At 40.0% G+C, this 24,426-nt stretch overlaps 2 protein-coding genes across 5 annotated transcripts in view; both read left to right on the top strand.

Moving 5' to 3' along the window:
• Positions 1–248: 248 nt before the first annotated feature.
• Positions 249–12,044, top strand: LOC121961264 (sodium- and chloride-dependent GABA transporter 2-like). Its single transcript, XM_042511178.2, has 15 exons — positions 249–387; positions 1,406–1,591; positions 2,941–3,075; positions 4,077–4,217; positions 4,301–4,388; positions 4,488–4,620; positions 4,785–4,919; positions 6,747–6,850; positions 7,424–7,548; positions 7,652–7,764; positions 8,000–8,137; positions 9,369–9,471; positions 9,646–9,746; positions 9,895–10,065; positions 10,995–12,044. Exons 1-15 carry the CDS (start codon positions 381–383, stop codon positions 11,142–11,144), a joined length of 1,830 nt encoding a protein of 609 aa, XP_042367112.2. The 5' UTR covers positions 249–380; the 3' UTR covers positions 11,145–12,044.
• Positions 12,045–13,109: 1,065 nt separating this feature from the next.
• The window catches only part of usp15 (ubiquitin specific peptidase 15), a 30,660-nt gene continuing 19,343 nt past the window's right edge, over positions 13,110–24,426 (top strand). For 2 of the 4 annotated variants that reach the window (XM_088072569.1, XM_042511084.2), the window contains exons 1-7: positions 13,110–13,243; positions 13,958–14,085; positions 14,441–14,571; positions 17,289–17,415; positions 18,950–19,095; positions 22,242–22,303; positions 22,816–22,905. In XM_088072569.1, the coding sequence (XP_087928695.1) occupies positions 13,155–13,243; positions 13,958–14,085; positions 14,441–14,571; positions 17,289–17,415; positions 18,950–19,095; positions 22,242–22,303; positions 22,816–22,905 (773 nt within the window). In that variant the 5' untranslated portion in view covers positions 13,110–13,154. Of the gene's footprint in view, positions 13,244–13,957; positions 14,086–14,440; positions 14,572–15,529; positions 15,575–17,288; positions 17,416–18,949; positions 19,096–22,241; positions 22,304–22,815; positions 22,906–24,426 lie in introns of those variants that run through there. The other 2 variants (XM_042511085.2, XM_088072570.1) reach the window with 2 other exon arrangements.

The raw sequence follows: 24,426 nt of genomic DNA, 5'->3' as shown, positions 1-24,426 counted from the left end.
CTCTTTTTTCCTGAAAGTGTACAGTGGGACAACAATGTATATTATTTTAATTCCTAATTTAAATATGTTTATTTTGCAGTTTCTCCAGCAGAGGTGGTCCTCCGCAGCAGACGCTGACAGCTCAGGTGTCATCTCTTTTGGACTCTTCTGTTGCACCTTATTTTAAGCGTGGAGTCAAGGCAGGTGATGCACTTTGCTCTGAGAGGGGCGAGACGGAGGAAAAGAAAGAAAGAGAGGCTGGCCTAAGTTTAACATTACTAACCCCCCGCCCCCTTCTTTCCTGTCCTGTCCTGTTAAAATCCTAAAACCTGAGCATTTACAGATAAACCTCCAGAGACTGCTGCAGCCTCAAGACACAAAGAAGATCAAGTCACGCTGCGATGAAAGGTGAGCTATGAATGTTTGTCATTTTGAAAATTGGTTATCTGGAGATTTTCAATGCAATTTACATTGATTTAAGGTCATTCTGGTAGGTATAAGAAATGCGTTCAGTTCATTTCAGTTTAATTCAGCCTTATGGTAAATTCGCAATATATTTGTGTTAAGAGCAGATTGAAAGAGCGTTTCTCAAGGATCTAAGATGCAAAATAAAAAATAAATAACATTAAACACTTCACTTATAATGTATCCAAAGCTCAAAATGATCTTTTTCTGGGGCTAGGGTTAGTTCAGGGTTAATTAAGGTGTGTTTTCAAGTAAAGTTCTTTCTTCTTCATTCTTCTTTTCTTTGATTAATATAATTCTTAAATTAATAAAAAAATAAAAAATAAAAAAAAATAAAAAAATCCTAATATAGTCTTTAATTTGAATTTGTAAGATCTTACTTACCACAAACATTTTATCTAATTTCAGAAGTCCATCTTTGAATTTATTATTATTTTCAAATGACTCAAGCTCTTCTATGTGTAAGTCCAGATTTCTCCAGTTACAAACCTTTAAACATATAACTGAACCTAATACTGGAACCTTTTTCCACTTTACTTTATACTTCCACTTCACCTTTTTTGCCCAAATGTAGATTTATTTCATTCACTCTCATAACCGTATTTCAGAATAAAACCTACCTCTGCACGGTGCCGTATTGTTTTTAGTTACCTAAAATGCTTGAATAAGAAGAATATTTTTTGTCAAACAATCAGTCTTAAATTTGGTTAAAATGTATCTTTAAAAAGGTCTTAAAATCTGTAAAATTTAAGTGTCCAATACCTTTAGACACACACATTCAGATCTTAAAGGTGCATTCCAAAACCACATTATCGCCCGCTCTGCAGCTGGAGATGATTGATGTCTTTGCTGCCTTGCTTCAGGGCATATTTACCCTTATTGGGGGCAGGGTAAACATCTCCAGTTCAGACAACACTATAACCTTCTGCAATCCTCCTCTTTTCTCTCTTCTGTTTCGTAGGAGACAAAGTGGGCCTTCCCAATGGTGCTGGCCAAGCCAAGGATCTGATGCCTCCCTCAGAGGAGAAGATGGAGGAGCGGGGCCAGTGGAGCAACAAGATGGAGTTTATTCTGTCTGTCGCCGGCTCCATCATCGGCCTGGGGAACATGTGGCGCTTCCCGTACCTCTGCTACAAGAACGGAGGAGGTGAGTGGATGATTAGCTCAGAGGGATGGAGGTCTGTTCCTTTGCTCTCCTGTTTGAGGGTCAACCTTCTCACAATGACAGAAGGTACACCGAAAACCTAACCCTAACCCTAAGATTAAGATTTGTAACAGCAGTAGACACAGATTACTGGTGTGTCAGGCTCAGGCTTTAACAATTAACCTGATGTTAAAATCACATGAAAAATCCACACATCACAGAACACCTGAGTCTTTGTCTCAGAAGCAAAATTCAACCTGAGTCTCACTTAAGCTCAGGTGAAAAGAAGTAAAAACCAGGATGAACAATTAATGAAATCAAACCACAGATTATATTTTAGCCCTATTTCCTTTTGGGCATGCTTGTGTAGGTGCTAAATTGGACGCTCCTCTTTCTCCCTCCATGGGGTGGCGGGGTCAGGGTTCAGGGCCACGCGGGGTCAGGCAGCTGTTGTTGCTCCTCGCTCACAGCAGCTGTCCCTGCGGAGAGGCGGAAATCTGAGCACGCCAAACATCCTCGGCCACCCGACGGGACGTCAACACAAAATGCCGAAAGAGAGCGGCAGTTGCTCGGCTCGAAGAGCATAAAATACATTTTTCGTAACTTTTTTCCATGTCTTGCTGTATTTCACCCTTTCTGGTGCTCGTTATTAAACTTTAGATCCGTTCAGAATATGTACAGGTGTGACAGTTGAATTACTAATTCTTGTCCATGAAATATTACATCATCTACACGTCTCTGACTTAGTCAAAATGTGTTTAAACCAGGTTAATCTGGCTGAAATCCAAATTATTTGAAGGTGATTTGGTGCCAACAGTAGCAGTATTTTAAACTGAAGGCAGACAAGCATGTCAAAGGTAATGTAATAGGTTATCCAAGAACGTAAGAGATGCTTAAAAGGAGAGGAGAGAGGGAGTGACTTGCATCATTATTATGTAATCTTACATGCACGGTTTAATATGTGTCTTTCTGCGGGATTTGGAGTCCATATTTTAGCAGATTGACTGTAACTGTTGGGGCTGCAGCCTGTATTTGGGCACAGCGGTGCTAGAAGGCTCTGGTTTATGTTAAGATTTTAGCTCCCATGTCCTCTAGATGTTCTGATTTCCACCAAAAAGAATGAATGCATCTCTGCCTATTCATTGGCCTTACAATAGATTGAAGACATGGTGTTTGCCTTCCTGCTCTCTTCAAAACAATAAAAAGATGAATGCTACTTAACACCAGTGACAGAAACTATGCTTGGACAACCATTTTTGGTATTTTTCTGCATTATAACACGGCTTCTAAACTACAATAACACCAACAAAAAGTTCTTACTCCGCTGAATCCTTTGCTCTTTCTCAACTCAGGTGCGTTTCTCATCCCCTACCTGATCTTCCTGTTCACCTGTGGCGTCCCCGTCTTCTTCCTGGAGACGGCCCTGGGCCAGTACACCAGCGAGGGAGGCATTACCTGCTGGAGAAAAATCAGTCCGTTGTTTGAAGGTAGGTAGGAAGTCTGCCTTGTGGGATCCTGGAAAGACATATGGCATCTGGCAAAAGTTGAAAGTTGGCAGTAAAGATGGAAATTGGTAGGGGAGGAAGAAAATTAACTGATTTTCGCATATTTTTTGGATATTCAGACATATGCAACGTAGGGTGCCATTAAAAGAAAAAGTCAAACTAAGGGGAAACGTGATATGAAGATCAAATGTCAAATGGTTTGATTTATTGCAAAAACGTGAAAAAGGCAGTGAGCAGCATAACAAGACATGGCCCAAAAAGAAGCAAGGGATGAATAAAAAGTTACAAGAAATTGCCTCAAAATGGAGAACAAGAAAATAAACATATAAGAGACTATAGATTCTGGACAGTTTTTCTTTTTTCTTTTTTTTTTTGACGTCCTTTAAAAATATTTTTCAGGGCTTTTTCTTGTCACCTTTTACTCATTTATTTTAATGTGTGGGACAGTTTTTGCCCAGTTGCTCACTTTCTTTCCCCCATGTTTTTTCGAAAAAAGAAATCCAACGTATTTGCTCAGGTGTCAAATTGTCAAATAGCTCCTGAAAAAGCATCTGAACGCAGCACAAGAAAACTGATGGTCAAAACTCACTGGTTTCAAAGGGTTAAGTCCAAAGTACAGACGGGTTTAGTGTAGTGGAGTGTCTGTGGAGAGTAAGAGAAATGAAAAAGCAAAAGTCATCCAGGCTGCTGTACAAAAAAGGGGAAAAAGACGAAATCTGCAAATTTCCACATTTGGTGCATATTTTTTATTGCTATTTTATTATTGTTGATTTCTCATAAGCGCTTATTCTTCTTAGTCATGAATACAAGTATATGAATTATATAAAAGATACTACTACTAATAATAATACAATATTTTTGGTGGGTGGGGGCTCGCCTGGGGACTGGGGTGTCAAATTTGCTAGGTCCAGCGCTGCTTATATTTAAAAATTATCTTAATTCTAAGTATAACTAATTTTTTTTTTTTATTGATTATTCTGCAGGTCTTGGTTATGGCACCCAGGTGATAGTGACTCTGTTGAACTTCTACTACATCATTGTTCTGGCCTGGGGGATTTTCTACCTCTCCTTCTCTTTCTCCTGGGACCTGCCGTGGTCGTCCTGCAACAACACATGGAACACAGGTAACAAATACACCTCAAAATACATCCGTAGTTCCTCTGATATGTATAAGAATTTCTACATTTGTCTTTCTTTTCTCCTCCAGAAAACTGCGTGGAGTTTCAGAGGAGAAACACCTCAATCGACCAAACGCTCAACCTAAACGCCACCTCTCCTGTCATAGAGTTCTGGGAGTGAGTTTTCACACCGTCTAACCTCTTCTTGCTGATATATTACTGTTGTGTTAATGACAAGGACGTATTGTCTCTGTGTTTTTCTCCCCGTCTCTGCAGGAGGAGAGCGCTGAGGATTTCCCCAGGCCTTGACCACATGGGCTCACTGAACTGGGACCTGGCCCTGTGTCTATTCATCGCCTGGGTCATGTGCTACTTCTGCATCTGGAAGGGGGTGAAATCCACAGGAAAGGTGGGTGACCCGCTGACCTTTTTTATTTATGTATTTTTTTGTTCTACCAAAGACAGTTCTGGGGCAGTTTAAAGATGACATCTGGTGTTTATTTTCTCTGTTGGGCATGTTTCTCTTGTTTGTTTGTTTATGTAATATCGCTGTATATGTGTGTGTCCATATAGGTGGTCTACTTCACGGCGACCTTCCCCTATGTGATGCTGATCGTGCTGTTGATCAGGGGGCTCACCCTGCCCGGAGCCGGGATCGGCATCCAGTTCTACCTTTATCCAGACCTGGGACGACTTGCAGACCCACAGGTACAACCATGTCACACAAAACCGATCCACATCCATCACCATTATACAAAAGTGATCCCTGTGGGCGAGGGGCGGACCAGGTGCAGGTATCCCATGGTTCTCTGCTGGGAAGGCTAGTTTCTGCTGGGTCCATCTGCTCTCCATGAAAGAGGCAGGCCCCGCAGGGACTAAATGCAGGGTCAGGACACCACTGGGACCATAAACACGAGCTCTACCAGGACTGAGCCACGGATAGTCAGCTAACCAGGCTCTCCACCTCACTGAGAGGACCAGAGAGTCTTAACAGACTCTGCTTGACTCAAACAAACCAAGGCACAAGAGCAAGAGCTCTGCAAAGTCCCTTACTTGATTTAAAACATTTCATGTGTCTAACCTGTTGTTAAAGCAACATATTGGAACTTTTAGTTGATTGTTGAGTCTCTTTCCCATGTCGTCAAATACTGACAGGTTTGGTCAATGGTCAGACCGTAGCACCAACCCAAAACATCAGTACTTAACAACTTGGGAATGTGACTCAATCAACAATTAACTAAAAGTTGCATAATTCAGATTTAACTGGTATCTTTGGCCTTTTTCCAGCCTGGATCCTATTTTCCATTGTTTTAAGTTCTAAGGGTTCTAAGTGACATTTTTTGGAATTGGTCCAGTGTTCAGCAAGGCGAGCTGAAATGTAATACCAGCGGGCAACTGAACACCACCAATCAACACCCGCTGAAAGTGCTTGTTTTTGCCACCGACAGGCTCGTATTGTTATTATAAGTGTCTGACAATAGTACAGAAAAGATCCCTACAGAGATAGACCTTTTTTAATAGCAAAATCCTTTTTGTTTAAATAGCCACGATATTGCCTTTGCCAGACACACCAGACTCCATTTAAATAAACAATAGTTTTAGGGTGTATAAAGTTAGCATATTTTCACATCTAACCAGGTAAAATTGGGGTTTATTTCAACCAAACCAGAGTAAGTCATAATTGAATAGTGGCAAGATGAACCAAGATGGTTCTTGTGAGTTTTGTTTTGTTTCTGTCGACTTTGAATGAAAAGTGTTTTACAATGATAAAATCACTGCTCATTTAAATGGAGTCTCGTGGATTTGATGATGGCAGTTTCAGGGCTGAAATTTTCGCAAAAAATACAAATACATGCATTCTGGTGACTTTTCTGCATGAATTTATGATGGACATGTCATGGCATTTACTGTTTTGCCCGTGCATAGTTCCTTCACCTTCTTTCCTAGGATGGCCACAAGTTTTTAAAAGTCTAAAAATGTTTTAGGTACACATCTGCTATAAAAGGCATTATAACTGAAGGCGCCATGTTTCAGTTTAACAGCAGATTGTAACCATTGCTTCAGAGGTTGCATACCACCACCTACTTTACCAAAAAGCATTGTTGCGACTATGAGTGGCTTTCTGGCAATCCATGGACATAAAAGTCCTCTGTGACTCCTCTGTGTTTTCACTGGGAGGCACAAATGCAGGTGTTCTAAATATTGAGAGGGACAATCCCCCTGCACCCCTTCAAAGAAATCAACAGCTATGACTCATGTATTTATGGAAGCTTGGTTTGTTAATCAGTGTTGACACTAACAAGGTCAGCAACAGACAGTTTACTATTGTGCTGTGACATGTGTCAATGATTATGATGCTAACACTCAGCACGTGAATTCCAGTGGGTTATCTAAGCACAGCATGTCACGTTTGTGTATATACATCAACCTAAGTACTGGCTATGTGGCCTATGTGTGTGGCTATTGGTAATTATGTTTTATTTTAGATTAAGTGGTTTATTATTTTTAATTCTTTAAATGTGTCCTCTGTGCAAGGTGTGGATGGACGCAGGAACCCAGATCTTTTTCTCCTACGCCATCTGTTTAGGGTCGCTGACTGCTCTGGGGAGTTACAACAAATACAACAATAACTGTTACAGGTATGTAAACAATGTATATGCATTCTTAATTACATGCTTAAATATACAGGAGCTACTTTGGGAATACATGTTTACATGGTGCAATCTGGAAAATGTCTCATTTTGAAACAAAAATCCTAATTGGACTATGACATGATGTCATCATTTAAGGACTGCACTTAACTTGTCAGAGGAAGGGGTTGCTGGGGTCTAACTTTGTAGTTTTTTTTTTTTTTAAGATATCATGACCCTTTCCAGAGCTAAAATACTTTCCTTGAGCCTCCCCGAGTGACTGGGGCCACATGCAGGTTGTGAGGTTCTGAGGATATTTAAAAATACAACCATTTAAAGTTTAATGAAGCCAAATCCAAAAACATAACTCCCTCACTAGTTCTTAAAAAAATATTTGAAGCACATCCCCCATTTTGCACCACATCCTCCTCTCATAAATAACGACCCGTCCCTCACATGTACCTCACGATTTGGCATAAATAATGTGATTCTGTGAATCGGAAGCTCAATGATACAGAGAAATTATGGTAAAATGAATCTCTTACAGTGCATGTGCTCCATTTCTGTGTCTGTCTGTTGCAGAGATTGCCTGGCATTGTGCTTTCTGAACAGTGGCACCAGTTTTGTGGCGGGCTTTGCGATCTTCTCCATCCTGGGTTTCATGTCCTTTGAACAGAATGTTCCCATCTCAGAAGTGGCAGAATCTGGTGAGGCTTTCATCAACAATATTTACAACTTGAAAAAAAAAAAAAAAGGAAATATACATCCATTTTATTGGTTAGGTTTACGTTGTTTTACTTGTACCTGTAGGTCCTGGGCTGGCCTTCATAGCTTACCCCCGAGCTGTGAGCATGATGCCTTTCTCTCCTCTGTGGGCCGCCCTCTTCTTCATCATGATTGTGTTTCTGGGGCTTGACAGCCAGGTAGGAACCTCAAGTTTCTGTTTTCTTTGTCCCCTTAAGAAAAGATTCATTAAGTTACGATCCGAATGCCTTCTCCACCACTGGTGGCTCGGAAGTGTCAAAAATCTCATCAAGTTTGTTTTAAAGAGCCAGTAGGGCTTTATTATAGCTGACAAAGAAAAAGAGTTTCATTTATTATTCTGTGCTCACCTCTCTCCCCATCTTTTCCTCACTCCTCTGCCCTCCTCCCTATCAGTTTGTGTGTGTCGAGAGCCTTGTGACGGCGATAGTCGACATGTACCCCACTGTGTTCAGACGTAAAAACCGCAGGGAGCTCTTCCTGTTGGCTGTGGTCTTAATCTCCTTCTTGATGGGCCTCATCATGCTGATGGAGGTAGGCGGTCACATACTGGGACCACACACAGAGATGCATGCACACAAACATCTGCAAACATAAGTTGTTTAAGGGTAATAACAGTTTTGGTATAATATGGGTACTTTCAATGTCTGAAATCTTTTCAGTGCTTAACCTGGATCCACATCAGTTTCTTGTGTTAGGTTCATACACCCTTCACAAGCAATTAAAGCTTTGAAACCTGAGCTAGAACCGGTTTGATTTCATTTGAAAACATGGGTAAAAAGGCAACAAGCACCTTGTCGAGAGATGTCCTGCAAATTGCATGAAATTTGTAGGAAATTTGGAAAAGAAAATAAATATTAATTACATTTGCAATTTTAGCACATTTCAAGCCATTTCCTTATTCTTTTAAACCATATTTTTATTAATTTTCTTTGTACCTTTTTACCAGTTCCTTGTCAATTTTGGGTCATTTCTTGTGACGTTGCTCATTACTTTCCTGCTATGTCTTTGAAAGAGATTTTAACAATTTGCTCAGGTTTCAAGGGGATAAAGGCTAAGTTTGGTGTCTTCCAACCTGGACACTTTTCCCAATGTCTTTGTGTCTAAATCACCGATCACCACTTTTTGCACTGATCAGATTGTTCTTCTAAGTGTCTGGCAGTTTATAAAGGACCTCTACAGAGATAGACCTTTTTGTTAAAGAGCAAAATCCTAATTGTTAAGCCAGAAACAGGCTCAAAATTGCTATCACTGACATATTTGCACATCTGAGTAATTAAAGGGTTTGTTTCGACCACACCAGAGTCGGTAATTGTTGAAACAGTGGAAAGATGAACCAAGATGTTTTTTTGTGAGTTTTAGTTTGCGTCTGTTGACTTTGAAAGAAGTGTGTTTTATGATGATAAAATGATTACTGTTTCTGGTAAAACAAAAAGAACGTTACACAGAAAGGTCTATCTCTGCAGGAATGCCCACCATAAGTTGTCTGTCTGAGCCTGTCAGTGACAAAAAACAAGCACTTTTATTTGGCGTAAATTGACGGTGCACAATGTCCCCATTAATATTCTACTTGCTACAGTGCAGTGCTGGGTCAGTTTCAAAAGATTTTTGTGCCCTTGGACACAAAAAGTTTGGAAAATAGGGTCCAGGTTGAAAATATACCAAAGTTACCCTTTAATTGATTTCCTAAATGTTTTGTCTTCAAACAAGTTGATTGTACTATAGCAGGTGTGTTATTTTGCTTTATATTTCTCTCTTTTTGTAGGGAGGCATGTATGTTTTCCAGCTCTTTGATTACTATGCAGCCAGTGGCATGTGCCTTCTCTTCATGTCCATTTTTGAGACTGTCTGCATCGCATGGGTCTATGGTAAGCTTACTTCAAACATGAAATATGGAGATATGTGTGTCATAAGAGTTTTTCTGTGATTTTTTTTTAAAAGATGAACATACTCTGAAGTATTTATCCTAATTATCTGCAGGCATTCAGGTTAAAGTTTAAAGGCACAACATGGATGGAAATGTCTTTACTGTGTTTTTGCAGGTGCGGATCGCTTTTATGATAACATTGAAGACATGATTGGCTACCGCCCAGGACCTTACATCAAGTACTGTTGGTTGTTCCTCACCCCAGCCACATGTATTGTGAGTATCAACAAACTAATTAAGTAGTATCAAGACTTTCCAAAAATGACAAAGGCTGACGGCAACTGAGGCCTCCTCTCCTCTCACAGAAATCAAATCAGCTGTTCGTTCCTCACCAACAGTAATCCTTGTCTAATTGTCTCCTCAGGGTACCTTTGCCTTCTCTCTCATCAAATATACTCCTTTAAAGTATAACAATGAGTACGTGTACCCGTGGTGGGGATATGTCATTGGCTGGCTGCTCGCTCTCTCCTCCATGGTCTGTATCCCGCTTTGGATGGTGTACAAGATCAGCACCACCCAAGGGACGCTCAGAGAGGTACGTTTGATCCCTGTAGAGTATAGAGATGTTTTAAAGGGACAAATCACCCCCAAATCAGAAATGCATACTTTTTCTCTTACCTGTTACGTGTTTATCTGTCTAAATTGTTTTGGTGTGAGTTGCAGAGTGTTGAAGATCTCGGCTGTAAGGATGTCTTCCTTCTCTCCAACATAATGGAACTAGATGGCACTCGGCTTGTGGTGCTGCACCAAAAAATTTACGTTTGAAAAACTCAGTGACAATGTCTCTTTCCAGTTTCCAGTTTCATGTAGGAACTATTGTCTTTTTTTATCAAATAACACCCATCGTATCACAGCACAGAAGGAAGTGTGCATCTACTGCCAGCTCACGTAGCACCACTGAACTAATTAATGTTAGAGCTCAGGTGAGGAGGACGACATTAATGTTTACATCTCACGCTGTCACAAGCACAACGAGTAGAATCCCTCTGCGCAGTGATACAGATGGTGGCTGTAGTTCAACAAGAAAATAGTTCCTACGTGAAACTGCTCATAACAAGGTCTGTGCATTATCTTGAGTAATAGGCTCATGATTTCTGGAAAGAGACATTACTGATGAGTTTTTCGAATGGTTTTTTTTTTGTTTTTTTGGCACTTCGAGCACCACAGGCCAAGTATCATCTAATTCCATTATATTGGGGAGAAGGCAGACTCTTGGCAACTCACACTGAAACAATCTGGATTGATAAAAAGCGCTACAGCTAAAGGAGGAAAAATATGTATTTTTAATTTGGGGCGAACTGTCCCTTGAAGTCCTAAATAAAAATAAGGTAGGTGCTGTAATCAGATTTATTAAATCTAGAAATCTTGGAATATGTTTTTTGTTTGTATATATCCCACTGTGGAATTCTTTTCATAAAGATGGTCAAGACTGGACGCTACTAACACTGGTTTATCTTTCTACAGCGCATTCAGTTGCTCATCACACCATGTGACACTTTACCCAAAACAAAGAGGGAGCAGGAGAAGTTACTGGCCATCTTTGCTCCAGAGGGAGAGGCCACCATGGCTAGGAATGGCTACTATCCCGTCTCAGAGACTGACTCCAACTTATGAGGCCCCAGTGGTGATGTGTGTGGGAAAGACGTGTGGGTTTTGGTTCCATCCTTCACTTGCTGCACCTTTGCCTCCATCTCAAAGATCACTGCAGGGAAAAGTCACAATAAAGTGTCACACCATCATCTACTTTAATGCATAACAGATATGGAGGACTCAGGAGATAATGGGCCTGCAGTGTGTTGGTTTTGGCAGCGCCTGTAAATTCTAGTAATGTGATAAAAGAAGAAGAAAATTGAAAGTCAGTTATTGGATTACTTAGAAGTTTTAGAGGGGGCAGGGGCATTTTTTTCAGGGACAAAAGTTATTTACTCAAACGGAAATCTATTAATACATCGGCATATATTGTCCGGCTCTGCATTTCACAGATGATGTAAATGAAACGATTCAAGGTCAGATGAAATTTACGAGCCCGCCTTGTTGTTCGAGGCATGTTCAGCTCATCCAGGCTGTTCCACCAAAAGTTTAAAAATAAATGATTTAGTTTGCATACTAAGGATAAAGTTTGTCAAAATGTGAGACTAAGACAGCAAAATTAGAACTGGATCAGGTTTGTTAGTGCTATATGTAAATTTCTTTGAAGCGTTTTTGTGGATCTGACATCACGTCATGGCTACATAGCCATATTTGTATCATATATTGTATTATCATAACTGATTGGGAAAAGCTTCCCTTTTGTTTTTACAAGAGTTGAAATAAAATGTTGTGTTTCGCATGAATAGACTGCAATGAAAGGACATAATGTCAGTCAGAATTATAATACTCTAGCAGTGGGAGTAGCAGTAGGACTAACATGACATAGGCAAAGTAGTTTCATATTTTGTACTGTAACATAATATGACTGTACAAAGAAACGTAAATCTTGTAAGTATGTTTTTAAATAAACATGCAAAATTTCAAGTTTTGCCGGTGTAATGCTGTATTTAAGTCTGAGGGGAAAACCCTGATGATGTCAGGGTATTGGGATAGGACAAGATTCAGGATTTAAAGTTTTATTTTTCACCATTTATTATTGAATATAATATAATATAATATAATATATATATATATATATATATATATATATATATATATATATATATATATATATATATATATATATATATATATATATATATACATATATAAATAAACTCCAAGTGGGCCCACTGACGAAAGATATTTATAATAGACTCTGCCTAGAGTTGTTTCACCCTCTGCATTATAAACTGAACTCCCACAGTATGTTAACCCTTTGAAACTTGGATCATCATCAGTTTTCTTGTGCTTTATTCAGTCACAAGTATTTAAGCCTTAAAAATGTGAGCGAATTGGTTTGATTTCTTTTTAAAACATGGTGAAAAAGACAACCAGGATCTTAGCATGAAATGTCCTGCAAACTGAAAAAAAAATCTACAAAAGGTGACAAAAATATGACCAAGCCTTTTTAAAAGAGAGACAGAGAGTGAGAGGGAGAGAAAGAGAGAGGGAGAGAGAGGAGCAATGGAAGATGGTCAAATAACAATAAGAAAAAATATCAAGAAATCTATATGTATGATTGTATGTTTAAAATTAGGCTACAGATACAAATATATATATAAGTATTTTTAAATGTTAATTTCCTGCTTTTGTTCTTTTACTTTTTAATGCGAATTTTAGGTTATTTTCTTAAAACTTTTCATTATTTTCTCGATAATTTTTCTTGTTAAGTTTTTTAAGTAATCAAGCCACGTTGCTCAGGTTTCAAAGGGTTAACGATATCAAATGATAAAGAAATGCCTCTGGCTGGTAAAAGAAGAGTTCAGTTGATGAAGACTGCTTTTTAGAGTGACACAGCTTCTTGAACATGATGAAGCCACAATGATGGAGCAGTTTTGGACAATTTTTCTAGAATAATTTTACCACTGGGTGTCATGCTTCTGCTGTACTGTCGGCGAGCTGCTGATTGGCTGAGACCGCAGCGTCACTCTCCACGTGCCTCGGTGACGCCCCGCACTTTCCCACCATGCAGCGGGTGATGTCTGAGGAAAGATGGCGGAAGGAGGAGCGGCTGATCTGGATACCCAGAGAGGAGAGGTCGCGGCACTGCTGAAAACACAGCTAAGAAAGGGAGACACTTGGTAAGACTTGAGCTGAAACCTTTTCAAAGACACCGCGTGGCCGTCGGCCGGCTCTGCCGAGGCTGTCAACGCCATGAAGGATAAGAAAGCCGCGGTGACGGGCCGTGTTGACAGTTAGCTTCGAGCTAGCTAACGGGAGCCTGTCAGCTTCATGTGTTTTAGGCTAACGGTGCTCGAGCTAACGCTAGCTACCAGACTGCCAATGAAGAGCGACAGACCAGACATATATTTTAACAATAAAAATCGTATTCTGGTGGTGCTATTCGCTGCTTCCAATTCACCGTCTCGCTATTTTTCCAATGACATCATCCCAGTGAGGCTGTATGTCGTTTATCTGATCTGGTTAGCAGGCTAATAGCTAATTGGCTAATCCACCGGAGTACTGAGTGGTTTGCCAGTCAGTGGGTTCATCCGTCGGCTTCGGCAGGGCGGAGTCGGAAAAGAAGCACCTGTCAAAAATCACAGAGCCAGCTGGCCAGGCATGCAGCAACCTGAACTCAAGTCGGCGTCAACAGTGCTACTGTTACAACTATCAATCTGTGTTAAGTTAGCCTCCCAAAGTCTGGTTAGTTGAGAGCAAGGTAGCCCTCACCTGTCAGTTTTCTATTGTCACTACGTAACGTGTAAAGTAAATCACTAAAGCGTGTAGCTTCTTGCGTAACCCTTAAACACTTTACATTGCTGCACTTACAATGCTGCTTCCCCTTTTTGCAGGTACCTTGTGGACAGTCACTGGTTCAAACAGTGGAAGAAATATGTGGGATTTGACAGTTGGGACAAATACCAGATGGGAGACCAGAATGTCTACCCAGGACCAGTTGATAACTCTGGTCTTCTCAGAGGTAAGACACATGATGATGCTTCACCTCCGTAGACATTGAATCACAGTTAAGAATATTTTGCAAATACTGTGTTGTACACAGCAGTCCCCTGCTCAACATAGCTTTATCGTTCTGGAAGTACTAACAAAGAGTCCAGAGGAAAAGGTAACAAAAGCAACATTGTTGACAGACACCATAGAGTAGCCTTTTTGAGGGGGTTCATAGAAAGCTCTCCGACATACCTTTTTTCTTTGTGTGTTTTATGTTGTGTGAGACAGTCAGTCAGTGTAGAGTAACTGTCCAACAATGTGATTTCCCCCCCTCTGTCTGCTTGCTTTGTTTCTCAACCTTTCTCTCACTCCCTCCTCACCTCTAGATGGGGATGTGCTGGCCATCAAGGAGCACCTCATCGATGAGCTTGACTACATCCTGGTCCCCACAGAGGGCTGGAATAAGCTTGTCAGTTGGTATGGATTGACAGAGAGTCAGGAGCCAATTGCACGCAAGGTAAGGGTTTTAAGCGTATAAGATTAAGAATGGATTTCATGGTTTGAAAATGTTCTGCTCACTGCATTAAAAACAGGACCAGTAGAGGAAAATAACAGCAAAGGTGGTGTCGGTGTTGCAATTTAATTGTCATGGTTAGAAGCTACAGTGTAAAGTTTGTCTTTTGTTGCGCTGAAACTGAGCTATGATGATTATTTGAGATCAAGATATTAGGAGTGCAGCACAGGTGCTATAGAAGTGAGTTTTATTGAGTTTGAGTTTTATAGACAGCATAGAATAGTAAAAGACATAGCCAAATGATACTGGAGAACTTTATGATATTATTGATGTGCATCATTGCTGCACATGATACATTTTTAACAAAAATGAATAGTAAAAAAAACAGTCACAAAATTTTCTTTGGACTGAAATATTGTGGCTTGTATGGGACAATACGAAATGCTGTATTTTGTATTCATTTGTTGACTTTAATGACTGTACAAAAACTGTGCACATGATCTGAAAACAAGTTAAGATCACACTGATCGTCTGGATATTATGAAAAGGAAGCAACACTAATGGTGTTTTTCATTCATTTACTTGAGCTTTTCATTCATTTCTGTTGCAAACTGCAGTTTGTTTTACAGTAAATAAGTGCCTTCACACACATTTAAATAGAGTAACACAAACCACTGAGTGGCTGTATGTATGGTTACAGTTGATTAGTCAGTGAAATACTTGATGATGGCGGCTACAACGGCTACAACATAACAGGACCCACAGTATCGAATCCCAGCTTCAAATCTCGCTAGTCATGGCATCATGGCTGCTACAAGAGGTTCCTCTCCCCCCTTCATCTCTATCATTCTCTCTCCCGTCGTTCTCCCCCCCTTTCATCGACCCTCCCATTTTGCCATGTATGTCGTGGGACGTATCGGGTAGCTGTGAGGTTTCTATTTTCAGGCAACGTTCTGGATGAGTGAAAAGCAACATGGAGCGATCTGCGAGACACAACATGCAGGAGGTTCATTATCAGTTTTCCTCTTCTTTTTGCTTTTTTTCTGGGGTTGTCATGCTGAGGCGCTGGGGGAACACGAGCGTTTAAAAAAGGATTTAGGAGGATTGTAGTCACAGGTTTGGCGCTACGTTTCCTTCCGTTGTCCCCATTCTGGTGTGACATGCCAACACCAGCGGAGTGTTCCTGCGTGTCCTTGCTTTTTTGAAGTGGAGGAATGCCGGCTGAGGTCACACTGAGAGAAGCAGCTTCTGAGAGGAGTGTGAGAGGCATAACCAGTATGGGAGGAGGGGGGTGGGTGGGGTAAATGGTTTTGGCTCAGCTCTGATTTGAGACATTCTGCCAGAGTTTGGCGATGAGTTGGGCTTTTGCGCCGAGTTTACAAACACATGGGTGTTGTGCTGGGGGGTAGGATGGGCCTACCTGGGTATCCGGGTATGATTAGGGGAGGGGTAGAGGCAGAATGTGAGCCGTGTGTGTGTGTGTGTGTGTGCGCGTGCAGCGGCTGCAGTTCTCAGGGACATTTATGAAGTTGGTTTCTGTGTGTGTGTGTGTGTGTGCGCGCGTGCGTTAAAAGGGGCTCAGTGGTGAAATAAATAGGCTGGGACCCCTCAGCTGTTTCCACGAGGTGCTGCTAATTTAGGCACTCTGACTCTGCTCCTATCAGATGAGTGACAACCAGGCCAGCAGACTCTACTTTAACCATGAGAAGCGGAAGCTAGTACAGCCTCAAATTTACCGGACACTTTTCACAGTTTAAGATAGCAAATAACTAGAGAGCGGTAACATAAGAGGTGTACTTTTGGTGCGCATGAGCTGATATGATGGCAAGCTTACTAATTCCAATGAAAAGATAACCAGCTCATGTCCGGTGTTCCATGTTGTATTGACTTATGTTGCTCATGTTGTATCAGGATTAGCAGGAGGCTGTATTTTCATCTGATATAGTGACAGCAGAGATCTGTTCTGTGTCCTGTTGGCTCATACCGTTTTCAAGACCCACACTTTTGCTTGCTGCAGTCAGCTAATGTAGTCCAGATACAGCACACAATATTTAAACAGTTGAAAATACTTGAAACTATCCTGTGGAGTACTAGTTTATAATACATCTTTCTCATTAGAGCCACTTTTTATAGTGTCAATGTCAATGCATGTGTTAAATTTCTTCAAATTCTTTATACCAATATGTAGTAGTGGTGGAGGGAAAAATTGATACAGCATAGTATTATGATATATATAATATCATTTCGATGCATAGATGCTTAGTATTGATTTTTTAAAATATATTAATTATTTATGAAAAAAATACAAATTAAAATTTTGGTAGCCTACTAGAATAGTAAATCAATGGCTTTTTTCCGTGCACTAGATACAATTTACTGCAGTAAAAATGACTCAAGTGAGATAAACAGAATGAAAACATTATCTTATTAGTTAAAACAGATGCTGGGGCATAATTAGTAGTTGAAAATGGGTAATAATCCTAATATATCTCAATAAATATTATTGCAATGCTCAGCATATGCGCAGCACTTTTAAAATCGCAGTATTATTGTAGTATGGCTTAAGTAACGTGATAATGTGTCATGGGGCCTCTGGTGATTCCCACCCCCAGTACGTAGCATTTAATGTTGACTTCTGCACATAAGTAATGTATATGTCGAGTCCTGCTTTCTTTCACGTTGTTTGGACAGTCATTAATTTCACTGTGTTTATTTTTCAGGTGGTGGAGCAGGGTATGTTTGTGAAGCACTGCAAGGTGGAGGTGTACCTGACGGAGCTGAAGCTCTGTGAAGACAGCAACATGGACAATGTGATCACCAGACGCTTCAGTAAAGCTGACACCATAGGTAGGCCCAAGTCCCTCTGGAGTAACTGTCTACTTACATTGCTGCTCAGACATAAGTTGACTTGGCATTCAGTCAGATCTCATTTTGAAGTTGGATTTCCACTGCTTTGCCTTCATCCGTGTTAATTTTTTTAGCCTACTTTCTAAACATGAATTAGCAACTATCGTGATTTTGTTTACGAAGTGCAGAGAAGGTCTGAACTTAGCCATGCTCAGGCACACTGGGCAGTTTGAGGAGTTTGAGTTGTGAGGTGGATAATTGATGCGTCAGTCTGATCAGAGCTGATCAGATCGATGGATGAGAGGAGCAGCTGCTGCGAGTGAGTGCAGACTTAGACTAAGGTCGAGCACAATGAAAAGTGAAGTTTCACTTTCACTCACGTAATTTTCTGCTGCTCTGTCTGTGTCTAGAGAAAGGTGTGCACTCCAAGAGTGTGGTGCAGTGAATAACCAAATGGGATATATTTTTCAGCAGTGTTCCTAATGAACAGTTTAGATCAAAAAATGTAAAAGCAGTACGTGGCGGCAGATGTTTAAATTGTGGCGGTCTGTCACAAATACATGCATTTGTTCATATCGAAATAGGGTCCTGTGACTTTTCTGACATGTTGACGTACATTATTAAAAATTTCTTCCCGCCTGAATCAAATGATCACACCTACCCACAGACAAAAATGTAATTAATGTGGCGAGCTGCCGTTTTGCTTATTGTGTTTTGTAGTGTAATGGCTCTGAAACCAGGACAAAAACCACACAAACATTCATGGTCTCTTTGTCACCTTTCCATCTTGGTGCCTTGGCCTCCACTTGTATAACTTGCTACCGGGGTGACCTGCCTCTCATTTTGTTACGAGGGGGAGCTCTCAGGACTGCTGTTAATAAATCTAACATTGCAGATCTCCCGATGCGAGTCGAATCATAAGTTGCTGGTTCCACTGGGCCTGCGGGTCAAGTGGACTTGGGAAGGCTTATCAGAAAATAACAGACGTTTGGGCAGGCTAGTCACGAAGTGACAAAGCCACGTTCCAATTAAATTATTAATATATAATTATTAACAATGCGTGCAGTAGTCCACCTTTCACCTTCTCTTCTCCTCTCTCTGCCACACTCAGCGACACTAACAGTGCACTAGCACTCAGTCGTTGGCTCCTAAAATTTGTACTAATATAATGTGTAAAGTTGGTGGTTTGTGAGTCGGGTCAGCTTCAGGTGGTTGATGCAGGTTGGGTGGTGCAGGTTAGCTCTTATAATGGGTCAGGTGGGTGCAGGTATTAAAAACCCTGGTAGGAACATTTTGGTTATCAGCTGGTCAGAAATGTGTAGCTCAAGGTCTCAACCTTGGATTAGGAGAATTGTCACATCACTTTTCACCACTAATAACCATATTATTAGACTAAAAAGAAATGAAAAAAAGAGTTCCTCCTTTTGTTGTTAAACAGTAGCAACAGAGTTTTTTCTCTTTCCATTCTGCAATTCAGTGCAGGTAAACAGTCTTTTTGTTTTCCTTTTTTGATCATATTCTTGCTTTGTTGCAGATATGATTGAGAAGGAGATGAGGAAGCTGTTCAGCATCCCTGATGAGAAGGAGACCAGGCTGTGGAACAGGTACATGAGCAACACCTTTGAGCCTCTCAACAAACCCGACAGCACCATTCAAGATGCCGGCCTCTACCAAGGACAGGTAGGGACTTTTCTACTTGTATCTGAAAATGTCACAATGTGAAAACAGTTTGAAAGGCTCTGCAGGGTTCTTTTCTTGGAGTTGGCCAAAAAAAGGAAAGAAAAGAAATTGTACATGACAATAAAGCTGTCCAAATGTGGCCTGCAATTTAGATAGGTATTATTCCTGGGCACAGTAAAATGCACTCTAGTTTCAGTCCCCCGTTTTAGATAGCTTACAGCAAGGTGCACCGTCAGAAAACCCTTATTTTTCTGCTTTGGTTGAATCTCTATTCAGCAGGTTATCGTCACCTGCAGAGGGCGATCTTAAGCCCCTTTCATACTTAAAGTGCAGGTTGTTAGTATAAGCAGTTTCTAAGATAAAATATTATCCAGTTGCTCCATCGTCTATTTTTTCTGTTTAGTTTTATGATGTTTGCCATTAATTAGTGTTGCATTACTGCCATCTGCTGGACTGTCCCTTACCACATCTTTTTTAGCCGCTGTAATCGCGTGTGAAAAGGCGCTAGACAGAACTGTTCCTGAAGGTATTGCATGCGTGAATGGTGACAATCACAATGGCATGTGAAGGTTTTCCCAATACAGGGTTCCTGGGGATCTTTAAAAAGTCTGAAAAGGAATTTAGTTCATCAATCTAAAAATAAAGCCTTAATTGGAAATAAAATGTCTTAAATCAATCTTTCAAAAGTCTTGATATTGCTAAGAAATAGGAAGAGGGATAATATAAGTATTTTTTTTGACAATACAGTGTAAAACTCAAAATAATTGGTAATATCTCCCGCTCAAATAATTTACAGATTAATGCTCACATAAACGTTATGCAGAGGAACCAACAAAACTCATACATGACTCATATCCAGTTAAAGGATGAATTAACAAGCTTTTTAACAAGCATTACACTCTAGAAAGTTTTAGTAAACTGTATAACTTTTTAATTCAGCCAAAAAAAAAGTAAGAATTGGCTTAGATTTCATTCTGAGCGGCATTAAAAAATTGCGAAAAGTCTTAAATCTCACTTGTCTGAAGCTGTAGTAACCCTGCAGTAATTTACTCTGAAATGTTTGTGAAAGAGGCTTAACTGATGTCAGTGCCACCTTTCTGATTAACTTTCTTTTTTGTGCTCAGTAGGTTCCATTTTCTTAATGACACAATTTAAACGCTTTAGGTGGGACTGTGACAAGTGTCTCTTTACATGGCGCTCTTGTTTGTTCCTTTTCGTCACCGCTCCCACTGTGTCACAGTTTCTCCTCTGGGTAAACACTTAACATAAACAAGTATTTCAGGCAGTGAAAAACCTTGACACAAGGTGCTTAAAGCAACATATGCAATAAAATCTACGGTGATAAGGAAGAGCAAATGTTATTGATATCATTGCCTGACTAAGCTGAAGTTATGTTAACACAATGTAGGAAGACCATCTTATAATGAGATGGTTACAGCCCCCGAAACCCACAACATCTGTTTGGCGCCTGCCACGCAAAGCGCTCAACCTTTCTTTGTAAGCCTCTTAAACTGTGCACGCACGTCCTGGCATCCACCTGCCATTCAACTGGAGCCGCCACAGTCTTTATACAAGCCAAGATTAATTTAGACACCTGGCTGCAATGAGCCAGCAGGCTTCGGATCGTGGGGCCATCCGTTCACTAGCAGCTGTTCCAGAGGATTGTCGAGCCTCGGACAAATCCCACTATGTGAAACAGTGGATGAGTTCCATCCGGCTCCCTGTCTTTCCCATTTAGAAAAAGGCAGCAATGGGTTGTTGATTTAGTGACAGATCTGTTCCATTGAGTCTGCTTATTAAAAATGTGTACTGCTTTTGTACTTAAAAGTCATGATGTTGTGTCATAATGTCTTTTTTAATCTTGGAAAATACAGTGTTGATACTGACAATTTGGTGAAATCTAAACTCATTTATTTTAGTTAAATGTACAGTAGGTACTTTTTCTCTCACTCAAATCAATGACAATAGACAGAGAAATACCCTCACTGCAATAATTTCTCCCAGTTAGGAATCCAGTTGTCATTGTTTAGGAGGTTTTTACTGGGAGCTGAATTATCCGCAGAGACCTCCTCCTGTCCAAAATGAATGGACCAGGTGATTATACTCTTGAGAATACTGAATAAAGCAGCTACACATCAGTGTTGCTCTGACGCCGTTTGGCTCGTCGCAGAGGGACTGCGAGCCCAGCTCCTGCTAAAGTGTGCTCACCTTTTTTCTCCGTTAACTTAAGCTCCAGACATAGAGGAGGTTTTCACCAGGGGGCCAGATTATCCTCAGAGGTCTCCTCCTCTCCAAATCAAATGGACCTCGTTCATTTATATTGGTAAAAACACTGAATAAAGCAGCTTCATGTTAAAAGTCAATGTTTCTTCAATGCTGTTCGGCGCATCATGGGGTGTCACCAAGCTACTGCTAACTTTTACTCAGTTTGTTTCTCTGATAACTTAAGATCCTTCATCCAGCTAAAACACATAGTTATAAACAACCAAGATTTATTCCATCTTCCCTTCGTATTATGTCATTATCTGAAATTATGTTTGAATGAAGCTTACATAAAATATGTTAAAATATGTATGAAAAACGCATGGAAGTGAGGCAAGACATTTTTTTATTTTTAATTTAACATTCTTGAAAAGTAATGGGAAAGTTTTACTATTTTGTGTCTGAAAATATGTGGGGACGCAGTAATATACATTAGGGCTGTAGCTATTATTTTAATTGTTTATTAATCTGTCAATTACTTTCTCAATTATTCATTAGTTGTCTATTAAGTGAAAGAAAATTGTAAAATAATCTTCAGTTTTTTCCAGTTCAGCTGAAGATGACATCTTCGAATGTCTTGTTCTGTTCATAACCAAAAGACACTCAGTTTACTGTCATGGAGGAGTTAAGAGACCAGAAAATATTCACATTTTTCTTTAAAAAATGAGTTGTCGACTTATTTAACGTTTGGCAACAAATTGATTAATTGCTGCAGCTCTAATATACATCTCAAGATAAATGCAACTGAACACTATTTTTTTTTTACTGCTTAGCGTACAGAAGATATCTTTAGTTTCAGTATAGGATGCAAATACTGAAATGTTTGTTGTCTTAAAACAAGTGGAAACAGACGGAGCCCTATTTTGGTCTGTCGTCTCCTACAGGTTCTCGTAATAGAGCAGAAGAATGAGGATGGCACTTGGCCCCGAGGCTCCACGGCACCCAAGTGAGTGAACGGCACTTCACCTGGCTTATATTTCTGACTGAAAGAAAATGTCACCACAGAGGTAGAATGCAATTTTCCACACTGTATCCAAACACTTTACCAAAAGATTACACACATAGGCGGTGTGTTATTGAAGTGCTGAGTACTTTTTTTTTACTTGGTAAGTTGAAGGCAAAAAGTAATATAATGTGACAAAACACCAGAGACTTTGTTGTCTGGGAAACTGTCTGAAGCACCTTTCAATTGCTTCGTCTTTGGAAATTGCAAAATTTAGTTGTGTAACCCTTTTTATTTTTTTAAGTTTCCCCTGCTATGTCACGACAACACCTCATCATCTTCAAAAATTTCTCCCTATCCCTCTTTTGCTTGACCTTTTGTTGCTCACATACCCCTCCTGTCTTTAAAAAAAAAATCATTTCAGTTTTTATTTTATTGACACTCACACACCTTTCTGGAACAGCCCTTTATTTTTCCTCTCCTCTAACTCATGATCTATTCTTTATCTTTTGAAGGTCATCTGGTGCTTCCAATCTCTCTGCTTTGCCAAAGATCTCGCCTTCATCTCTCACAAACAATCATAACAGCAGCTTCAACAGCAGGAAGTAAGGCTTAGTAGTGGGGTTGAATAGTTGAGGGATGGGTTTGGATGCCAGCAGACAGAGATGGAGTCTGGAGCGTTGCTCAGCACAAACCTTCACATTTACCTTCTCTGGAAAATTTCAGATTAAATTGGCTTCTTGCAGAAATTTCTCCAGAAATTAAATGACTTGACATAACTTTGACCTATTTGGACTTTTTCCTCAGCTCTGCTCTCCTAAGTCACTCAATGAAGGATCAGTTAACTGTATCCCAGTATGAAGTTTTGTACAGGTCTATCTCTGGCTGTGGTTTGGTGCTTAAAGCTATCTCTTGATGATGCAGATTCAGCTGTAAAAGCTGATAGCAGGGAGTGGGCTTACGAGGGATTGATCTTTTTAAAGAATTTTCTACAGTGACAGCAGTGCTTTCTAGAAATGGCCCGCTGGTGCCTCTGGCTGCCTTACTCAGCATTTAATTATGCCAGTTGAGGTTTTGCATCTGATTTTCCTACCTTACTGATTGATAGCTTTGGCTAGAGCTGCATGATTATAGTTAATGTGATCGTTATTATACCCATTAAGTGCTCTTGATTTCACCCTTCCTGTCTTGTACAACATAAAAATAATATTCAAATAATGAAAGATTAGCAATGCATTTGGGCTGAAGCCGCTAGAGACATGCTCAGTACTTAATAATTATGATTTGATTTAACATCAAGGTATATCTAGATAATATGATCTATTTTTAACAAACTAAATTGTTTTCAAATTCAAATTTAGAATAATTTTCCTAAGTCTGATCCCTTTTTTCTACTTTCCTTATGGCTATATTTTTAAAATTTGGTCTCTGTGAGATTTCTCAGCTGTCTTCTTCTCAGGCAGCATTCAGACAGACTTAAGCTGTGGGAGATAAAGACGCCGTCCCCCCTCATTTGCTAACGCAGAGGCCACTGGCAAAAGAAATGCAGGGTCCAAAAATAAACTTGACCTGGTTCAACACAATATTTTTCTGTAGGGTGTCATAGTGGCAAATCACATATGTGCAAGTGTACATTCCTGGTAGATAACCATGTTGCCAGAATGATGTATTTCTACCGTTTACCTAACGCCTGCTGCAATGATAAAATAACTGCTGCCATGATAACATTTTAAAGTTGTAATACCTGTTTTGTGCACCTCAGCTGGCATTTGATAAGCCCTCAGACTCACAGATGTATTACTTAAATTGGATCAAAACAGTCCTGGATCTTGCATTACAAATAAGAAGGCAATCCAAAATATAAGAAAAATATATTAACAATGAAGGAAATATTTAAAAAGTTAAAAAAGCCAACATGTTTCTGACAAAGAGCTACAGTGGTCAAAACACGTCAGCTCTTTTAATGATTTAGTTGCTGTCAAAAAGGCTTTATAATTACTTCTTCCTCATATTTTTTCTTATATTTCGGATTGCCTTCCAGCTTATCCTGATTTTCCCAAAATTGCTCGACACACTTTTTTGATCTGGGTTTGATTATGCAGCGCTTCCTGTCAGTGTCCTGTCCT

Source organism: Plectropomus leopardus, chromosome 22 (genome assembly GCF_026936395.1).
Source record: "Plectropomus leopardus strain MGB_pleo_1.0 chromosome 22, ASM2693639v1, whole genome shotgun sequence".
Lineage (NCBI taxonomy): Eukaryota > Metazoa > Chordata > Actinopteri > Perciformes > Serranidae > Plectropomus > Plectropomus leopardus.
The sequence above is the reverse complement of the archived record's forward strand: the minus strand, read 5'-3'. Positions and strand labels throughout refer to the sequence as shown.